The following is a 17,800-nucleotide window of genomic DNA, read 5'->3' as shown; positions in this document are numbered from 1 at the left end:
ATTGTACATAATGTATTTATGGTGTACGATGCGTGTATGAAGTGTACGTGTTGCTTGCTCGAACGTCGAAGGAAACTGGACGTTGTTTGAAGTGACAAGGTGTGTACGTATCTTTTCAACCCCAAATAAAGTTTGAGTTGATGTTTCAAAGCCTTACCATCGGATAGAATATCTTATTACGTTTTCAACGATATTTGATTCATCGAAAACGGAGTTACGGTCAAAAAGTTATGGCCAAAACAAGTTGCTGAAACCTGTTTTGGGCTCGACCACAATTTCCAGTTATTTGGAGCGGCGCTCCACCTTCTGGAGCGGCGCGCCGATTGCTGCAGAGGCAATTTTCAGCCTTTTTAAAAGGTTTAAATGAGGGGTACTTTGGTCTTTTCAATTAGGGTCGGTATGGGGTCATCAAGACTGACCTAGAACTCCATTGGAGCTCATTTCTCACCCACACAAACACTCCCATCCTCAAACCCTAGAGAGAGATTGAGTTCTAGTGAGAGAGAACTCCATTTGGAGAAGAAGGAGGTTGTTTCGGGTCAAACCTCAAGCATTAAAGTTGTTCTACTCGTCAACGGCATCATTTTGGCGGTATTGGTAAGTTCTAACTCCGAATTTCATTGTTGATTTTGCTATTCAAAGTTAGGGTTTGAACTTGATTTGTTGATAAACCCATTTAGACTCATGAAGTGGGTTTAGTGATGCTAGTAATCGGGTTTATTGTTAGTGTTGGTGGATTTTGGGTTGGTGAACAAATTGGTTATGTTTAGAACTTGAATTTGGGTTTAATCACTAGGTTTAGTGATTATGGAAGTATTGGAACCCATTTAGGGTTATTTGGTTGACTAATTTTGACTATGGGTCAAAATTAGGGTTTGGTGATGGTTATGACCCAATTGTCGATTTAGTAAGGTTTATAAACTTAAAATGGATTAAGTTGAAGTATAAAACCGAGTTAAATATGTTTTAGTGTCAAAACTTGCTAATGGCGTGTTATTGACTTCTTATGGGTCAAATTAGGGTTTAAGTGTCTTTATGGGAAAGATAGGTGTTTAACACCTATGATTGGGTTTAATTGGCGTATTAAGACCATTCTCACTTGTGTTAGTGATTATTGGTTAATTTTGGGCGCGGTTTGTACTTGGAAGTGCATTTGGGTCAAATTTGCACTAAGTGTCAAATTGGGTTGGTTTGTAAATCCAATCTAAGTGTGTTGTTGAATTTGTGATAATGGAATAGGTACTTTCCATTGACGAGTTGCAGATTATTCGGTAGAATTCTTCAAGGCGACAAGGTGAGTGGAATAATTATATGTGTAGGTATATAATGTATCTATTTGTTGTAGCGTGAAATGTGTAGTGTCGAGGTGTTAAGACACCACGTTTCACGTGAAGAGTGTAGCATCAAGGTGTTAAGATGCCACTCGGGTGTAGCATCGAGGTGTTAAGATGCCACCTAGGAGTGTAGTGTCGAGGTGTTAAGACACCACACCATAAAAAATAATGAGTGATGCATCGAGGTGTTAAGATGCCACTCAGGGTGATGTGCCGAGGTGTTAAGGTGCCACCCTAGGGGTTAGTGGTGCGAGGTGTTAAGTGCCCTAACGGATGTTATGAACACTGATGACGTTTTCGCGAGCGCCATTCCCTTGTACTATTGGTTAACCATGGTTATTTGTGTTGTAAGCGTATTATATTATTCGAGTTATATTCATATGCGGTTGTTATGCTAGCTTGTGGTATTGGAGATTTATAGCTTGTTATTGTGACGATAAGCTAAATGTGTATGCTAGCGTGTTTGCGGTTTGGTGTGTAAGTGTATGCAAGTAGGTATAATTATATATGTATTCGTATAATTATTGCATTCACTAAGCTTTGCTTACCCTCTCGTTGTTTACTATTTTTATAGGTTCGGTTTTGGACAAGGGTAAGGGCATAGTTTTGGACTATAGATCCCGCTTGATGCTAGGGGACGCTTTTGGCTTTAGTAGCTCTTGGAGTTTGACTGATAGTTGGGTAGTTTAATCCCAAACGCCATGCTCATTGTGTAGTTTGGAACTTAAACTTTTTGGTGGTCGAAACTCGTAAATTGTATTAAACTCGTAAAACGGCCGATGTGGGCCCCGCTTGTAAAGCATTGATTTTATATTTGAAACAGGTTAGTTTTACATATTTGGAGGTATGGTAAAAAGCGTTTCGTCTAAAAGTGTCGGGAACTAGTCAATCTTTTTCGCATTTTGAGACTTTCCGGACAGACCCGAATGGCGCGCCGCGCGGCCATCCTGGCGCGCCGCGCCAGTTCACTGTGCAGCAATTTTTTTTTATTTTGTATTTTCACGTGGTTTGTTCGCGGGTTGGTTTGGGTTGTTACAAGTGGTATCAGAGCATGGTCTAAGGGATTTAGGTGACTTTAGATAGGCGCCTAGACTTAGACTTTTTGTGTGCGCGTTATGCGGGACTTGTAGGACTTTGAGTCGGAACGGGATTGGTTAGTGCATAGGTTTATGTGAACTAATCATGTACTAATTGTTTGTGTTGTGTTTAGCAATCATCAAGCGAGATAGACGTTGTACTAGCGAGTTAACGCGACGTGCTCGCATAACAACGACTAGCTACCGTTGTTACGGGTGCAAATCATGTCAAACAAGCGATGTACAACGATTGTTGAGCAAGATGGGGTAGTGTGATATATGTATATATATATATATATATATATATATATATATATATATATATATATATATATATATATATATATATACATACGTGTTATATCTTTTCGTTCCATTGGTTAATCTATTTCATTTCTTAAGAATGAAGACGGAAGATGAATACGGAACGGAAGGGCCTACTCATGAAAGGAAGGGCGAGTTAGCGGTAATGGTTGAAGCCGCGATTGAGCAATGCGTCTCGGGTTTCGCCAACGGAGTTGGTCAAGTAGTCAAAGAGTCAATCGAAGGATGAGTAACCGAAATGGTCCGAGACCAAGTGACTAAGGTTGTAAGGGAAGAGTTTGAGAAGAGGTTTTCTAAACCTCGAGGTAGTAGTAATGAGGATGTACTTGCAAGATTGGAGCCAAGTACTCCTGGTAAGAGGACAAGAAGTGGCCCTGAAGGCGTCGGAAACGTGAAGAAGAGGAGTAAGGGAGGTCATGTACCTACGTGTTATAATTGTGCTGAAAAGGGTCACCTGTCGCGTGATTGCACGCTTGCGCCTCCTAAAGACGACATATGCTTCAAGTGTCGAAGAAAGGGACACCGGAAGTCGGAGTGTCCCGAGTTTTTTAATAATCAAAGTAGAGGTGTAATTGAGGCGGCTAGTAGCATGAAGAAGGGAGCGTCGGGCCCCTGTGGGTTGAAGTGTTACAAATGTGGGCAAAGGGGACATAAGGCTCGCGAGTGCCCGTCGGGCAAGAAGTTATGTTTTTACTGTTGGAAGGAAGGGCACCAAAAGCCAAAGTGTCCTAAATTGATTGCTAAAAGAGATTGTAAGTTGGGGGATTTCGCGCCTACGGGTTATGATCATCTACAACGAGGTTATATGACACGCGATTGTGCAAATATGCCTTCAAGTACGATCATGTGCTTTAATTGCCGGAAGGAGGGACACAAAAGGTCGGAGTGTTCCGAATCGTTCGCCGATCGAGTTAAGAGGTTAGAGCGCGAGTATTCGATGGATAGTGAAGCACAGAAGTCCAACGATGATGTTTCAGGTATTTTCGTCTTTGGTACAAATATGCCTTATTATTGTTTATTGTGTGCCGATGGATTCATGTATGTATTAGAGACTTAAACTTTGTTTCGTGGTCTAATTAGTCTCAAGTGAGGGTATGTTTCAAAGGTACCCATAAGGGTGCGGGATTAGTGAACTCGGTTAAGATTCGGTTTGTTAGCGATTTTGATGATAGTGCACCGGGGTAGCTTTTGAGTCGTTGACTCGTGGAAATGCGCCCTGGGGACGAATGCATGGCGGTAATACGTAGTATTAGTATGGGTGGCATTCCTAATGGAAACACCCTATGATGACGTTTGGTTGTCGGGCGAAGGGCGTAAGACTTGGTGCAACCAAGCATTCTTTAGTGTTAGGAAATGTTTCTACCAAGCCATAGGTATGTGCATTGGTGTTCGATTATTAGAGCGTTTTTGCTTTCGTGTTGAAGTTGTTGAACCATGAGGTTCGACGGGTGGATAGAACCCTTGAGATCGAGTGTTTTGGGTCTCGATGTATGTTGGAAATGGAGTCTACGGGACGCAATGTTAGGTGCCTCTTTCATACCTACTAGCGTGGTATTCGACTCCGATGGTGTTGCGGTTACAATGTACTTAGGGTACCGGATAGAAACCCTTAGGTACATGAGTGACTAGGTGGAAATTTGACAAACTATAGCAATTGGATTATTGCAAGTGTAAGGTTTGTGTAAATTGTGGTAGACTCTTCGTTCAAAGAGTTTAAGGATAGGTTAAATTCCTTCGTATGCTCAAGGTTGGAGCAAGATTATGGTAACGTGCGTATTAAGAGATGTAAGATGGGTGAACCTCATCTCTCTCATAGGAGTTACGGTAATGCGATTTGGCGCATTAGTTGTTAGGTTAGTGGTCATTTCACGGGATGCTATTGTTCGATGATGTGGTTACGAAGCGGAGTTCTAAGTGGGGGAGTTTGTACTCTTGCACGAAGGTGTTCTATTGCAGTGATATTTGGACGATGCTCGTAGGGATTCGAAGCTAGTGTTGAGACCTACATTGGTCGATTGTGGTAAAAGTACGATTTGGAATAAATTGTACTTATGGTTTTTGGATTTAAATTATCACCGAGGTGGTAAGGTGGTAAATCTCATTGGGAGATAATTTACGTGTTCGACGAGCAAGGTAAGATCCCTCGGTAAAGGGATGTGTATGCCGGATTCTCTTCTAGGGAATTATTGTTGTGTCTATGAGTAATGTGGGTGGTTCTTGGCTCGATTGTGGTAGCCGTGTGGTTACCTTTGGGAATAGAGTAATGGGACTTTGAGAAAGGTTACGATGCCTCATTATCATATACTTTGGGTGGTAGTTACACAATAGCCATTTTGTGAACTACAAGGTGATTATGTGGTGTTTATTTGGGGTTATCTCTATGTTGACCGCGTTTGACTTAAGATAGGTGACGAGGGATATCCGGAAGGATTAGCTCTTCGTTAACCACTCGTGGTTGTGAGTGATAGCCGATTTTTACTCACACGTTGATAAATAGTGATGTGATAGCCGTGTTTCTCTCACATATGGTTGGTAGTGTTGCAATAGCCGTTTTTGCACACTACAGATATATCACGATAGCCGTTTTTGTACACCATGGGTTTCGTGTGAACTAACCTTCGCGTTGTTGGACTTGAGAACCACTGGTTGTTTTAAGCTCTGATGGTTCGGTCGTAAGGACCATGTTGTGTGATTAGTGATGTAATAGCCGTATTTTGCTCACGTAATTGGGTAGTTGCGTATTAGCTATGTTTGCGCACTACTAAGGGTGTTAGATGGTAAGTGTTATCCGTAAGGATTCGTCTTTACTTGGTCTTCATCGTTTGGGTTGTTGACCTTAGGTCGATATTTGGTTGTTTTTAGCATTGTACTTGGAAAGGGTACACTATAGGGTTGATATCTCGGTACGAGATCGGTTGAGTTTTCCTGATGTATGGGGGATTGAGCAGGTTTTAGTGCTCGGATTTTAGTTTCGATAAAATCGCGGGTGACGATTTTAGTTGTTAAAGGCGATTCATTGGGAAGAATTGCTTAGAAAAGTCAGATTGGGACTTATAATTGAGGACCGTTGAGTAGTTCCGAATTGGTTAAGTGGAGAAGATCACGAGGACGTGATCGAGTTTAAGTGGGGGAGAGTTGTAAGACCCAAATATTTATTGTACATAATGTATTTATGGTGTACGATGCGTGTATGAAGTGTACGTGTTGCTTGCTCGAACGTCGAAGGAAACTGGACGTTGTCTGAAGTGACAAGGTGTGTACGTATCTTTTCAACCCCAAATAAAGTTTGAGTTGATGTTTCAAAGCCTTACCATTGGATAGAATATCTTATTACGTTTCCAACGATATTTGATTCATCGAAAACGGAGTTACGGTCGAAAAGTTATGGCCAAAACAAGTTGCTGAAACCTGTTTTGGGCTCGACCACAATTTCCAGTTATTTGGAGCGGCGCTCCACCTTCTGGCGCGGCGCGCCGATTGCTGCAGAGGCAATTTTCAGCCTTTTTAAAAGGTTTAAAAGAGGGGTACTTTGGTCTTTTCAATTAGGGTCGGTATGGGGTCATCAAGACTGACCTAGAACTCCATTGGAGCTCATTTCTCACCCACACAAACACTCCCATCCTCAAACCCTAGAGAGAGATTGAGTTCTAGTGAGAGAGAACTCCATTTGGAGAAGAAGGAGGTTGTTTCGGGTCAAACCTCTAGCATTAAAGTTGTTCTACTCGTCAACGGCATCATTTTGGCGGTATTGGTAAGTTCTAACTCCCAATTTCATTGTTGATTTTGCTATTCAAAGTTAGGGTTTGAACTTGATTTGTTGATAAACCCATTTAGACTCATGAAGTGGGTTTAGTGATGCTAGTAATCGGGTTTATTGTTAGTGTTGGTGGATTTTGGGTTGGTGAACAAATTGGTTATGTTTAGAACTTGAATTTGGGTTTAATCACTAGGTTTAGTGATTATGGAAGTATTGGAACCCATTTAGGGTTATTTGGTTGACTAATTTTGACTATGGGTCAAAATTAGGGTTTGGTGACGGTTATGACCCAATTGTCGATTTAGTAAGGTTTATAAACTTAAAATGGATTAAGTTGAAGTATAAAACCGAGTTAAATATGTTTTGGTGTCAAAACTTGCTAATGGCGTGTTATTGACTTCTTATGGGTCAAATTAGGGTTTAAGTGTCTTTATGGGAAAGATAGGTGTTTAACACCTATGATTGGGTTTAATTGGCGTATTAAGACCATTCTCACTTGTGTTAGTGATTATTGGTTAATTTTGGGCGCGGTTTGTACTTGGAAGTGCATTTGGGTCAAATTTGCACTAAGTGTCAAATTGGGTTGGTTTGTAAATCCAATCTAAGTGTGTTGTTGAATTTGTGATAATGGAATAGGTACTTTCCATTGACGAGTTGCAGATTTTTCGGTAGCATTCTTCAAGGCGACAAGGTGAGTGGAATAATTATATGTGTAGGTATATAATGTATCTATTTGTTGTAGCGTGAAATGTGTAGTGTCGAGGTGTTAAGACACCACGTTTCACGTGAAGAGTGTAGCATCGAGGTGTTAAGATGCCACTCGGGTGTAGCATCGAGGTGTTAAGATGCCACCTAGGAGTGTAGTGTCGAGGTGTTAAGACACCACTCCATAAAAAATAATGAGTGATGCATCGAGGTGTTAAGATGCCACTCAGGGTGATGTGCCGAGGTGTTAAGGTGCCACCCTAGGGGTTAGTGGTGCGAGGTGTTAAGTGCCCTAACGGATGTTATGAACACCGATGACGTTTTTGCGAGCGCCATTCCCTTGTACTATTGGTTAACCATGGTTATTTGTGTTGTAAGCGTATTATATTATTCGAGTTATATTCATATGCGGTTGTTATGCTAGCTTGTGGTATTGGAGATTTATAGCTTGTTATTGTGACGATAAGCTAAATGTGTATGCTAGCGTGTTTGCGGTTTGGTGTGTAAGTGTATGCAAGTAGGTATAATTATATATGTATTCGTATAATTATTGCATTCACTAAGCTTTGCTTACCCTCTCGTTGTTTACTATTTTTATAGGTTCGGTTTTGGACAAGGGTAAGGGCATAGTTTTGGACTAGAGATCCCGCTTGATGCTAGGGGACGCTTTTGGCTTTAGTAGCTCTTGGAGTTTGACTGATAGTTGGGTAGTTTAATCCCAAACGCCATGCTCATTGTGTAGTTTGGAACTTAAACTTTTTGGTGGTCGAAACTCGTAAATTGTATTAAACTCGTAAAACGGCCGATGTGGGCCCCGCTTGTAAAGCATTGATTTTATATTTGAAACAGGTTAGTTTTACATATTTGGAGGTATGGTAAAAAGCGTTTCGTCTAAAAGTGTCGGGAACTAATCAATCTTTTTCGCATTTTGAGACTTTCCGGACAGACCCGAATGGCGCGCCGCGCGGCCATCCTGGCGCGCCGCGCCAGTTCACTGTGCAGCAATTTTTTTTTTATTTTGTATTTTCACGTGGTTTGTTCGCGGGTTGGTTTGGGTTGTTACAAATAATATTTTATAGCTAAAAGGAACTTATAATAATATTTTTAAAGGATAGCTAATTTTGATGTGAAGAAGCTATTGAACGGAAAAAATGCTCTCTCTCCCATTCCGACTCTCCGACTGAATTTCCGGTAAGCTACTTTCATCTCTCTCATTTTTCAATTCATTTTTTCAATCAAAAATCATACTTAGTCATGTTTTTAATTCCACCTCGCCTTTCACTCCGATCAACCTAAACCGTAACCCCAACACCTTCAAATACAAAAACCTAAACATGAACAAACCTGCTCCTTCGGTGAAACCTATACCCTAATCGGAAAATCATGGTTACCGGAAAACTGATGAGATTGAGGAAGGAGAATGGGTGCCTGTAACCAGAAAACATAAATCTTCTCCAAACAAACAAAATTTTCGTGACCTAATTCATAAATATGGCAACCCTAAATTCAGATCTTCCTCACCTTCATTCAAAAATCCTTCAAACTCCCTCAATCGCCATGCTACTTTTCCAAATAATATCCCTATCAACCAATCAAACCCTTCATCGTCCATTATGTTTTTTAACTTTCCTGACCACTGGACCTATAACGATCTCCTTTTCTTCTTCAAGAGATATGGACCCATGACAGATCTCTATCTCCCTTTTGGAAAAACTTTGAGGAATGGGAAAAGGTATGGGTTTGTTTGATATTCCAACATCCATGATTTAGATTTTCTGCTCAAGAGATTAAACACTATATATTTAAATGGAAAACTGGTTAACATCGTATCAGGCACATAACGGAAAACCCCATCTGAATATGAATCGTCTTCATGAACCTGCACCTCCCAAACCTTCACGCTTCAGTAACCAAAACCTTGCAAATCCCCACCAATCTGTCGGACCTAATAAACCTAAAACTCATTATGTTCCTAAATCCACGAGCCGTGAAACCAACCCCCCAACCTCTTATCCAAATCCCCCTACTACTACTCCAGCAGAAACAATCTCCAACCCCTGGGACAAGCCTCGTATGGTCACGTTAGAACCTGAAATATCAAACAAAGAAATTCTTAAAAAGGCAATTATTGGCGAGATTATTGACATTGATCTTATTGAAGACTTCCCCACTCTTTGCACCGCCGAGGGATTGTCAAAGTTCAACATCAAATACCTTGGTGGACTCGAAATATGTCTCGCTTTCAAGGATGAATCAACTGTTAATACTATACTAAGTGAGGATAACCATATTCTCAAAATTTGGCTAAAAAATATTCGTAAAGTCGATGACAAATGTTTCAAGTCAGCTAGATTATCTTGGCTAACGATCAGAGGCGTCCCAATCACTTGTTGGTCAGAAAAAAATTTCAGGAAGATAGCCGGGTGGTTCAGTACGATTCGTGATGTCCATAATTGCGAATTTATCGGTAACCAAAATCTTGTAACCGCTAAAGTTCTCGTCAAATTATGGGGTGATAAACTTATTAATACCACAGTCCATGCAAAAGTCGATGATGGAAGTATTCATTACATTAATGTAATCGAGGATGTAAAAGGAATTATTGAAATTGTGATGAAGGAAATGGAACATGATTCGTCTGATAACAATACCAACATAGAAGATGATAATGAATCAAATCATGCTTTCTACGAAAAAGACGATAACGATGATGATGTTTGGCCACCGGAAAACGACTTACTGGCCGGCGATGGGGTAGTTCAAATTTATTTGCCACGTCAGCTAACTTTAATGACGAGATTAATGACGAGATTAATGATAACGTGAGTGGAACTCCAAAAGCTGGCCTTGAAAATACCCATATTCATTTTCCCCAAAGTGACAATGAAGAGTCAAGCCCGGTAATCGAACCCCCAAAGTATTGCTCGGTAAATGAAACCTCATTCAAGTCCACTGTTAATGAAAATTTTACCAACCCAATCGATGTTCCTGATTACCCTAGCCCATTTGCAGATAAGCCCAATGATATATCTGATTCTTTTTCTCACGTAGCCCAATCTGTTAGCCTTCTGGCCCAACCAAGTAACAAGGAGAATGCATGCCCGTCTCAATCCGTCCCTCCTCAGCCTTCTGATGTCTTCGTGTTTAATACATCTTCTTCAGATCATGTCACTTCTGCTTCCCCTGTACAACAGTGCACATATCACCCTTCTGGTATGCCAAGCAAAAAAAGAAAAACTTCTTCAACTGACTCAGTTTGGTCCAACATAAGAAAATGGAACTCAACTTCTCGAATTCTTAAGGCAAGGTCTCAGGCCAGGAACCCTAATCGAAAGAAGATAAAAATTAAAACAAATCAACCATCATCTTCACGTAACTCGGATCCTAGAGGTAACCACACATCAGAATCGTCACTAAATATCGAGGATGTAGGTGAAATCCTGGGTTTATCACAGAAACAGCCTTCTTCCAACCTTTGAGGTAACCTCTGACTTTTGTTCCATTTTTTCGTGATTCTAATCTGTTAAATATGAAGATATTATCCCTTAACATTAGAGGTCTAGGTCTTAAAGATAAAAATAAATTCAATTGGTTCAAACAGGTTTGTGATAACCAAAGGCCAAACGTAATTGCCCTTTAGGAAACAAAAGCCGAAAAAATCTCGGAATATTGGGTGGAAAAGGTTTGGGGTAGTTATGACTATAAATACGCTTTTAAAAAAATCAAAAGGTGATTCGGGCGGGATTATTATGATTTGGGACCCTAATCTTTTTAATGCTAACCGTATTGTTGAGCGTGACTCCTTTATTGCGATAAAAGGATTTTGGAAAGATGTAGGTACCGAGATCATTCTTGTGAACATTTACGGTCCTCATTCTGATTCAGAAAAAAGAAAGATGTGGAATGACCTTAATGACATCCTGAAATATGATGGAGCTATGTGGGCTCTTTTTGGTGATTTTAATGAAGTTAGGTACTCATCGGAAAGGGAAAATACGGAATTTTGTGAAAGACGGGCCAAACTTTTCAATGATTTTATCAAGGAGAACTCATTCCTAGATCTACCTCTAGGTGGAAGAACGTACACTCGAATTAGTGATAATGGAAAGAAATTCAGCAAACTTGATAGATACCTCGTCTCGGAAAACCTCATCCTTTAATGGCCAAATTTAAACGTTTTGGTTTTGGATAAAAAACACACGGATCATTGCCCGCTTATCTTAAGAGATGATGACATCAATTTTGGACCTAAACCGGTGAAAGTTTTCGATGAATGGTTAATGCAAGAAGATTCGTTCGACATCAACAAAACAACTTGGAACAAAAATACAAATAGCTCCAAACCTGATTGCATCTTTAGAGATAAACTCAAGTTAGTCAAACAAGAACTGAAAAGGTGGTATTCGACTTCTCATGGTAAATTGAAAACGGAAATCGAAGAACTGACGTGCGTGGTCACCAAATGGGAAAAGAAAGCCTAAACTTCCAATCTAAATGAATTGGACTACAACAATTGGATGAAAGACAAAGAAAATCTCCTCCAAAAAGAGAAATCACAATTAGAAATGCTTAAACAAAAATCAAGATTCAAATGAGCCTTAGAAGGAGACGAGAATAGCAAATTTTTCCACTCCTACATTTGGCGGAGGAATCAGAAAAATAAAATTCATGGAATCAACATTGGTGGGGTATGGAATTCTAATCCCTTATCTATTAAAAATGAAGATTTTTCTTTTTTAGGGACTTTTCAAAAAGAACACCTCGGAGTCATGGATGTTTGATAATTGGGACAGGCCAAAAATTGAAGCACCCTCGGCCGAGGCTTTGGAGTCTCCCTTTACTGAAACCGAAATTCTTAAGCTATTAAGAGTTGTGGTAGAAATAAGGCGCCGGGACCAGATGGTTTTAATATCATGTTTTATATCAAATTCTGGGACATAATCAAAGAAGATCTTATCAAGGCTCTTAATTGGTTCTGGGAAACGAGGTCCATTTCCAATGGGTGCAATGCCTCTTTCATCACTCTCATCCCTAAGGTCAATTATCCTCTCAATTTCTCTAATTTTAGACCTATTAGTCTCATCGGGAGTTACTACAAAATTCTTTCCAAACTACTTGCAAATCGAATTTGCAAAATAATCCCGAGGCTAATAGGTGACGAGCAAAGCTCCTTTATCTATAATAGATATATACTTGATGGTGTCTTAATTGCTCTCGAATCTTTAGAAGAACTTACATCTAGAAATTAAAAGAGTTTTATATTTAAAGTTGACTTTGAAAAAGCTTTTGATTGTCTAGATTGGGATTTTCTTAGTTCAATAATGTCTTCAATGGGGTTTGGGTCTAAATGGGTAAAATGGATTATGTCTTGCCTTAATTCTACATCTATTTCCGTTTTAATCAATGGTTCACCCACCGACCAATTCTTCCCCAAAAGAGGTGTAAGACAAGGGGACCCTCTATCCCCTTTTCTTTTCATCATTGCGGGCGAAGGATTAAACCAACTTTTAAAAATTGCAACAAACAAAAAGCTAATCAATGGTGTCGAGATTGGGAAAGATAATGTTGTTGTGTCACACCTCCAATATGCGGATGACATAATTATTTTTGGAAAATGGAACAAAGTCGAGGTTAGAAATATTTTGAAAATTCTTAAATGTTTCGAGGATCTATCGGGCCTAAAAATTAATCTCAATAAAAGTAGTATTTATGGTATTCGTACAACCTCTTCCGAACTTGCTAGCTTAGCTTCGTGGTTTAATTGCAAAGAAGGGTCTTTTCCATTTAGCTACCTTGGGCTCCCAATTGGGGCTCAAATTTCTTCGTATAATACTTGGGCTCTTATTCTCGAAAAGTTCAAAAAACGTTTATCGGATTGGAAAGCTAAATCTATCTCTTTTGGAGGTCGTCTCACGTTAATTAAAGCGGTGTTAACTAGTCTCCCACTTTATTATTTTTCACTTTTTGATAATGCTAAAAACGAACATATATTTCATAGCATTATTCCTCAAGAAAGACAAGCTTTTAGTTGCAATTGTTCTATTTACAAGTGATATTCGTTTAAACAATAAAAGGTGAAGACAAAAGACAGATTCGACGAATTGAAGACGCAAAGGTCCAAAAAGCTCAAAAGTACAAAATACAATCAAAGAGGTTCCAATTATTGATAAGAAACGTCTCGAAATTACAAGAGTACAAGATTCAAAACGCAAAGTACAAGATATTAAATTATACGCAAGGACGTTCGAAAATTCGGAACCGGGACATGAGTCAACTCTCAACGCTCGACGCAATGGATTAAAAATTACAAGTTAACTATGTATATAAATATAATATAATATATAATTAATTATATTAATTATATATATATATATATATATATATATTATATTTATAAAATAAACCGTCGGCAAAGAAAGAAGCCAAAGTTGTGAGCTGGAATTTCAAACTCCGCGACTCGCGGAGTTTGAAGGAGGAAATGGTCGCGACTCGCGGAGTTCCCCTGGACTCAATTTCCTATAAAAGCCAACGCAGTTCGACGAATTTTAATATCAATAATCTATCTCTCTCTCAATATATACGTAAATATATATATATAATTTATATTTTAATTTTAATTTTAATTTTAAATCCTAATAATAAGGGTATGTTAGCGAATGTTGTAAGGGTGTAAGTCGAAATTCTGTCCGTGTAACACTACGCTATTTTTAATCATTGTAAGTTATGTTCAACCTTTTTACATTAATGTCTCGTAGCTAAGTTATTATTATGCTTATTTAATTCGAAGTAATCATGATGTTGGGCTAATTACAAAAATTGGGTAATTGGGCTTTGTACCATAATTGGGGTTTGGACAAAAGAACGACACTTGTGGAAATTAGACTATGGGCTAATAATGGGCTTTATATTTTAACTAAATGATAGTTTGTTAATGTTAATATAAAGATTTATAATTGGACGTACCCATAAATTACCATATACACTCGATCGGACACGATGGGCGGGGTATTTATATGTACGAATAATCGTTCATTTAACCGGACACGGGAATGGATTAATAGCCACTAGAATAATTAAAACAGGGGTGAAATTATGTACAAGGACACTTGGTATAATTGATAACAAAGTATTAAAACCTTGGGTTACACTCAGTCGACATCCTGGTATAATTATTAAACAAAGTATTAAAATCTTGTTACAGTTTAAGTCCCCAATTAGTTGGAATATTTAACTTCGGGTATAAGAATAATTTGACGAGGACACTCGCACTTTATATTTATGACTGATGGACTGTTATGGACAAAAACCAGACGGACATATTAAATAATCCAGGACAAAGGACAATTAACCCATGGGCATAAAACTAAAATCAACACGTCAAACATCATGATTACGGAAGTTTAAATAAGCATAATTATTTTATTTCATATTTAATTTCCTTTATTTTATATTTAATTGCACTTCTAATCATCGCATTTTATTTTATTGTTATTGTATTTAATTGCACTTTTAATTATCGTACTTTTAATTATCGCAAGTTTATTTTATCGCACTTTTATTTATCGCAATTTCATTATCGTTATTTACTTTACGCTTTAAATTTAGTCTTTTATTTATTTAATATTTTACATTTAGTTTTAACTGCGACTAAAGTTTTAAAATCGACAAACCGGTCATTAAACGGTAAAAACCCCCCTTTATAATAATAATATTACTTATATATATTTGTATTTTTATAAAAGTAAACTAATATAGCGTTAAGCTTTGTTTAAAAATTTTCCCTGTGGAATGAACCGGACTTACTAAAAACTACACTACTGTACGATTAGGTACACTGCCTATAAGTGTTGTAGCAAGGTTTAAGTATATCCATTCTATAAATAAATAAATATCTTGTGTAAAATTGTATCGTATTTAATAGTATTTCCTTGTAAAATTTAATAGTATTTTATACCCCTTAGCTTCACACATCAAGTATTTTTGGCGCCGCTGCCGGGGACAATCTAGCTTAAAAGCCGGAAGCGTAACGCTAAATTTTTTTAAAAAAAAAATTTATTTTTAGTTTACTTTTATTAAAATACGCTTTTGTAAAAATACGTTTTTTTTATTATTCGAAAATATAAAAAGAAAAACAAAAATATAAATATTTTTAAGATTTTGTTAAATATTTAAGTTTTATAAAGTTTCTTTATTTTTATTTTATAAAAATATAAGTTTTATTTAAATATTTTGTGTTTATTTAAAATATAAAATCAAAAACCGAAAAAAAAATTATATATATATATATATAAATCTAGTTTTAAGATTTTTATTTATAAAATTATAAAGTAGTTCTATTTTTATTTTAGTTTTTAAATATAAGTTTTTATTATATAAATATTTTTATTTAAAACAGAAAATATAAAGCATAATACAGAAAATACAAAAAAAAAAAAAAAACGCGACGAATTAAATCCTGTACCTGAGTTGAATTTTAGAACCCCGCGACTTGCGGAGTTTTCCTGCTTCGGGCACCGCAACTCGCGGAGCAGCCCTGACACACGTGACAGAAACCCTAATCAGCATTAATTACGGGTTTTATATTTATTAATTAACTTTTAACCCTAATTAGGTTTAATTTTAATATATTAATTAGTTTTACTTTTTATTTAATTTATATATTTAGTTAAATTAGTTTAATTAATGTAAAATTAATAGTTTTAATAAATAAATATTATAAAAATAATATTTTTATAAAAATTGTAATTTTTACAACTTTTTGTATATTTTTATATTTTATCCCTTTTTAATTGTTTTAGCGTAATATTTGTGTTTTTCGCTAGTTTTTTAGTGTTAAACTTAGTTTTTGCCATAGTTATATTTTTATTTCTAGATTTTTAGGCTTTGTCGTAAAATCCCTTAAGTGCTTTTTCTTTAGACTAAGATTTAGGTGCTTTAGAATTTTGCGACGCCTTTTTAAGTTTTAGTTTTTTTTTAAGTTATTGCCATTTGGGATATAGTTTTACTTGTAAGCTTTAATATTTTTAGACGCCTTTTACCTATGTATCAATTATCATTCCAATTAGTAATCTCAATCTGCGATTATAATTTTAAGTTAGTGATAGTAATAAGGTTGGGTTAGTCGAGTGTTTTTAAGTTCTATAAGTCACTCTTTTTCTTTCTTATTTTTATTTTTTCGATCTTTTTCCGACACGCTCTTTTTCTTTCTTATTTCTCGCTATTCTAGTTTTAGGACATAGATTTTTATTCTACTTCTTATCTAAATTTCTTAAAATTACGAAAATTTATTTTAAGTGGTTAAATTGATAGACATCAAAATTTTCTGGTTCATAGTAATAGTTGGATTTGTATGTGGACCGGGTTATTGGAGCCAAATAGTCCTCAATTATATTGAGACCAAACGAATCCTGCCCCTCTGCTGCATCTTTTGGCTATTCGAAACGTGGGCAAAATCAGAAAAGTCTATTAATTGGATAACTTATATAATTTTTCTTTCCTTTTTAAAAACTAATAGGATATTCAGTGAATGCACCGAGCAAGACGTTCACCACCTTTTGTACGTTCACCACCTGTAACTAGATCAAGACATTTAGCAAATATTACCGCCGTTGATTTTTCTTTAGAATCGTCATCCAGTCGACCAAGTACTCCAATTCAAATTTCCGATAATCCATTTTTTGAACCCGACCTCACAATTGAGAATCCAGAGAATATTTTGGGACGATTCATAGGTCCTGAACCATTAAATTTTCCTCCGAAACCACCAATCATTCAAACAGAGATTGTTGAGGAATGAACCATTAAATCAGGATCCTCTAGTGATTTCGATTCAACAAATTCAATTATGGAGAATCTAGAACCTTTAAGTATGGAAGACCGAATGAGAGCTAAACGTACTGGCCAAGGTCACGCAATTACTCATCCAGACATTAATGCGCCAGATTATGAAATCAAAGGACAAATTCTACACATGGTGACTAATCAATGCCAATTTAGTGGTGCGCCGAAGGAAGATCCAAATGAACATCTTCGTACCTTTAATAGGATCTGCACACTATTTAAAATCCGAGAAGTAGAAGATGAACAGATATATCTCATGTTATTTCCCTGGACTTTAAAGGGAGAAGCCAAAGATTGGTTGGAATCGTTACCTGAAGGGGCAATTGATACATGGGACGTTTTAGTTGAAAAATTTCTTAAACAATTCTTTCCGGCATCTAAAGCCGTAAGACTTCAAGGAGAAATTGTTACGTTCACACAGAAACCGAATGAAACTCTATATGAGGCGTGGACAAGATTTGGAAAGTTATTAAGAGGATGTCCGCAACATGGTTTAGACACCTGTCAAATAGTACAAATATTCTACCAAGGATGCGACATCACTACAAGAAAAGACATTGATATAGCAGCTGGTGGTTCCATTATGAAGAAAACCGAAACTGATGCTTATAAAATTATTGATAACACTGTTTCCCACTCACATGAGTGGCACCAAGAAAAAGATATCGTTAGATCATCTAAAGCAGCTAGAGCCGATTCTAGCCATGACTTAGATTCCATTTCCGCAAAGATAGATGCTGTGGAGAGACGAATGGAAAAGATGA

The 17,800-nt window shown here is 37.2% G+C and overlaps 1 protein-coding gene across 1 annotated transcript; it reads left to right on the top strand.

Moving 5' to 3' along the window:
• The first annotated feature begins 10,945 nt into the window (after positions 1 to 10,945).
• LOC139860392 (uncharacterized) lies at positions 10,946 to 11,677 on the top strand. The gene is made up of 2 exons (XM_071849155.1): positions 10,946 to 11,277; positions 11,422 to 11,677. Exons 1-2 carry the CDS (start codon positions 10,946 to 10,948, stop codon positions 11,675 to 11,677), a joined length of 588 nt encoding a protein of 195 aa, XP_071705256.1.
• Positions 11,678 to 17,800: the final 6,123 nt, after the last annotated feature.

The sequence above is a fragment of the Rutidosis leptorrhynchoides genome, chromosome 7, assembly GCF_046630445.1.
Source record: "Rutidosis leptorrhynchoides isolate AG116_Rl617_1_P2 chromosome 7, CSIRO_AGI_Rlap_v1, whole genome shotgun sequence".
NCBI lineage: Eukaryota > Viridiplantae > Streptophyta > Magnoliopsida > Asterales > Asteraceae > Rutidosis > Rutidosis leptorrhynchoides.
This window is presented reverse-complemented; position numbering and strand designations above follow the sequence as displayed.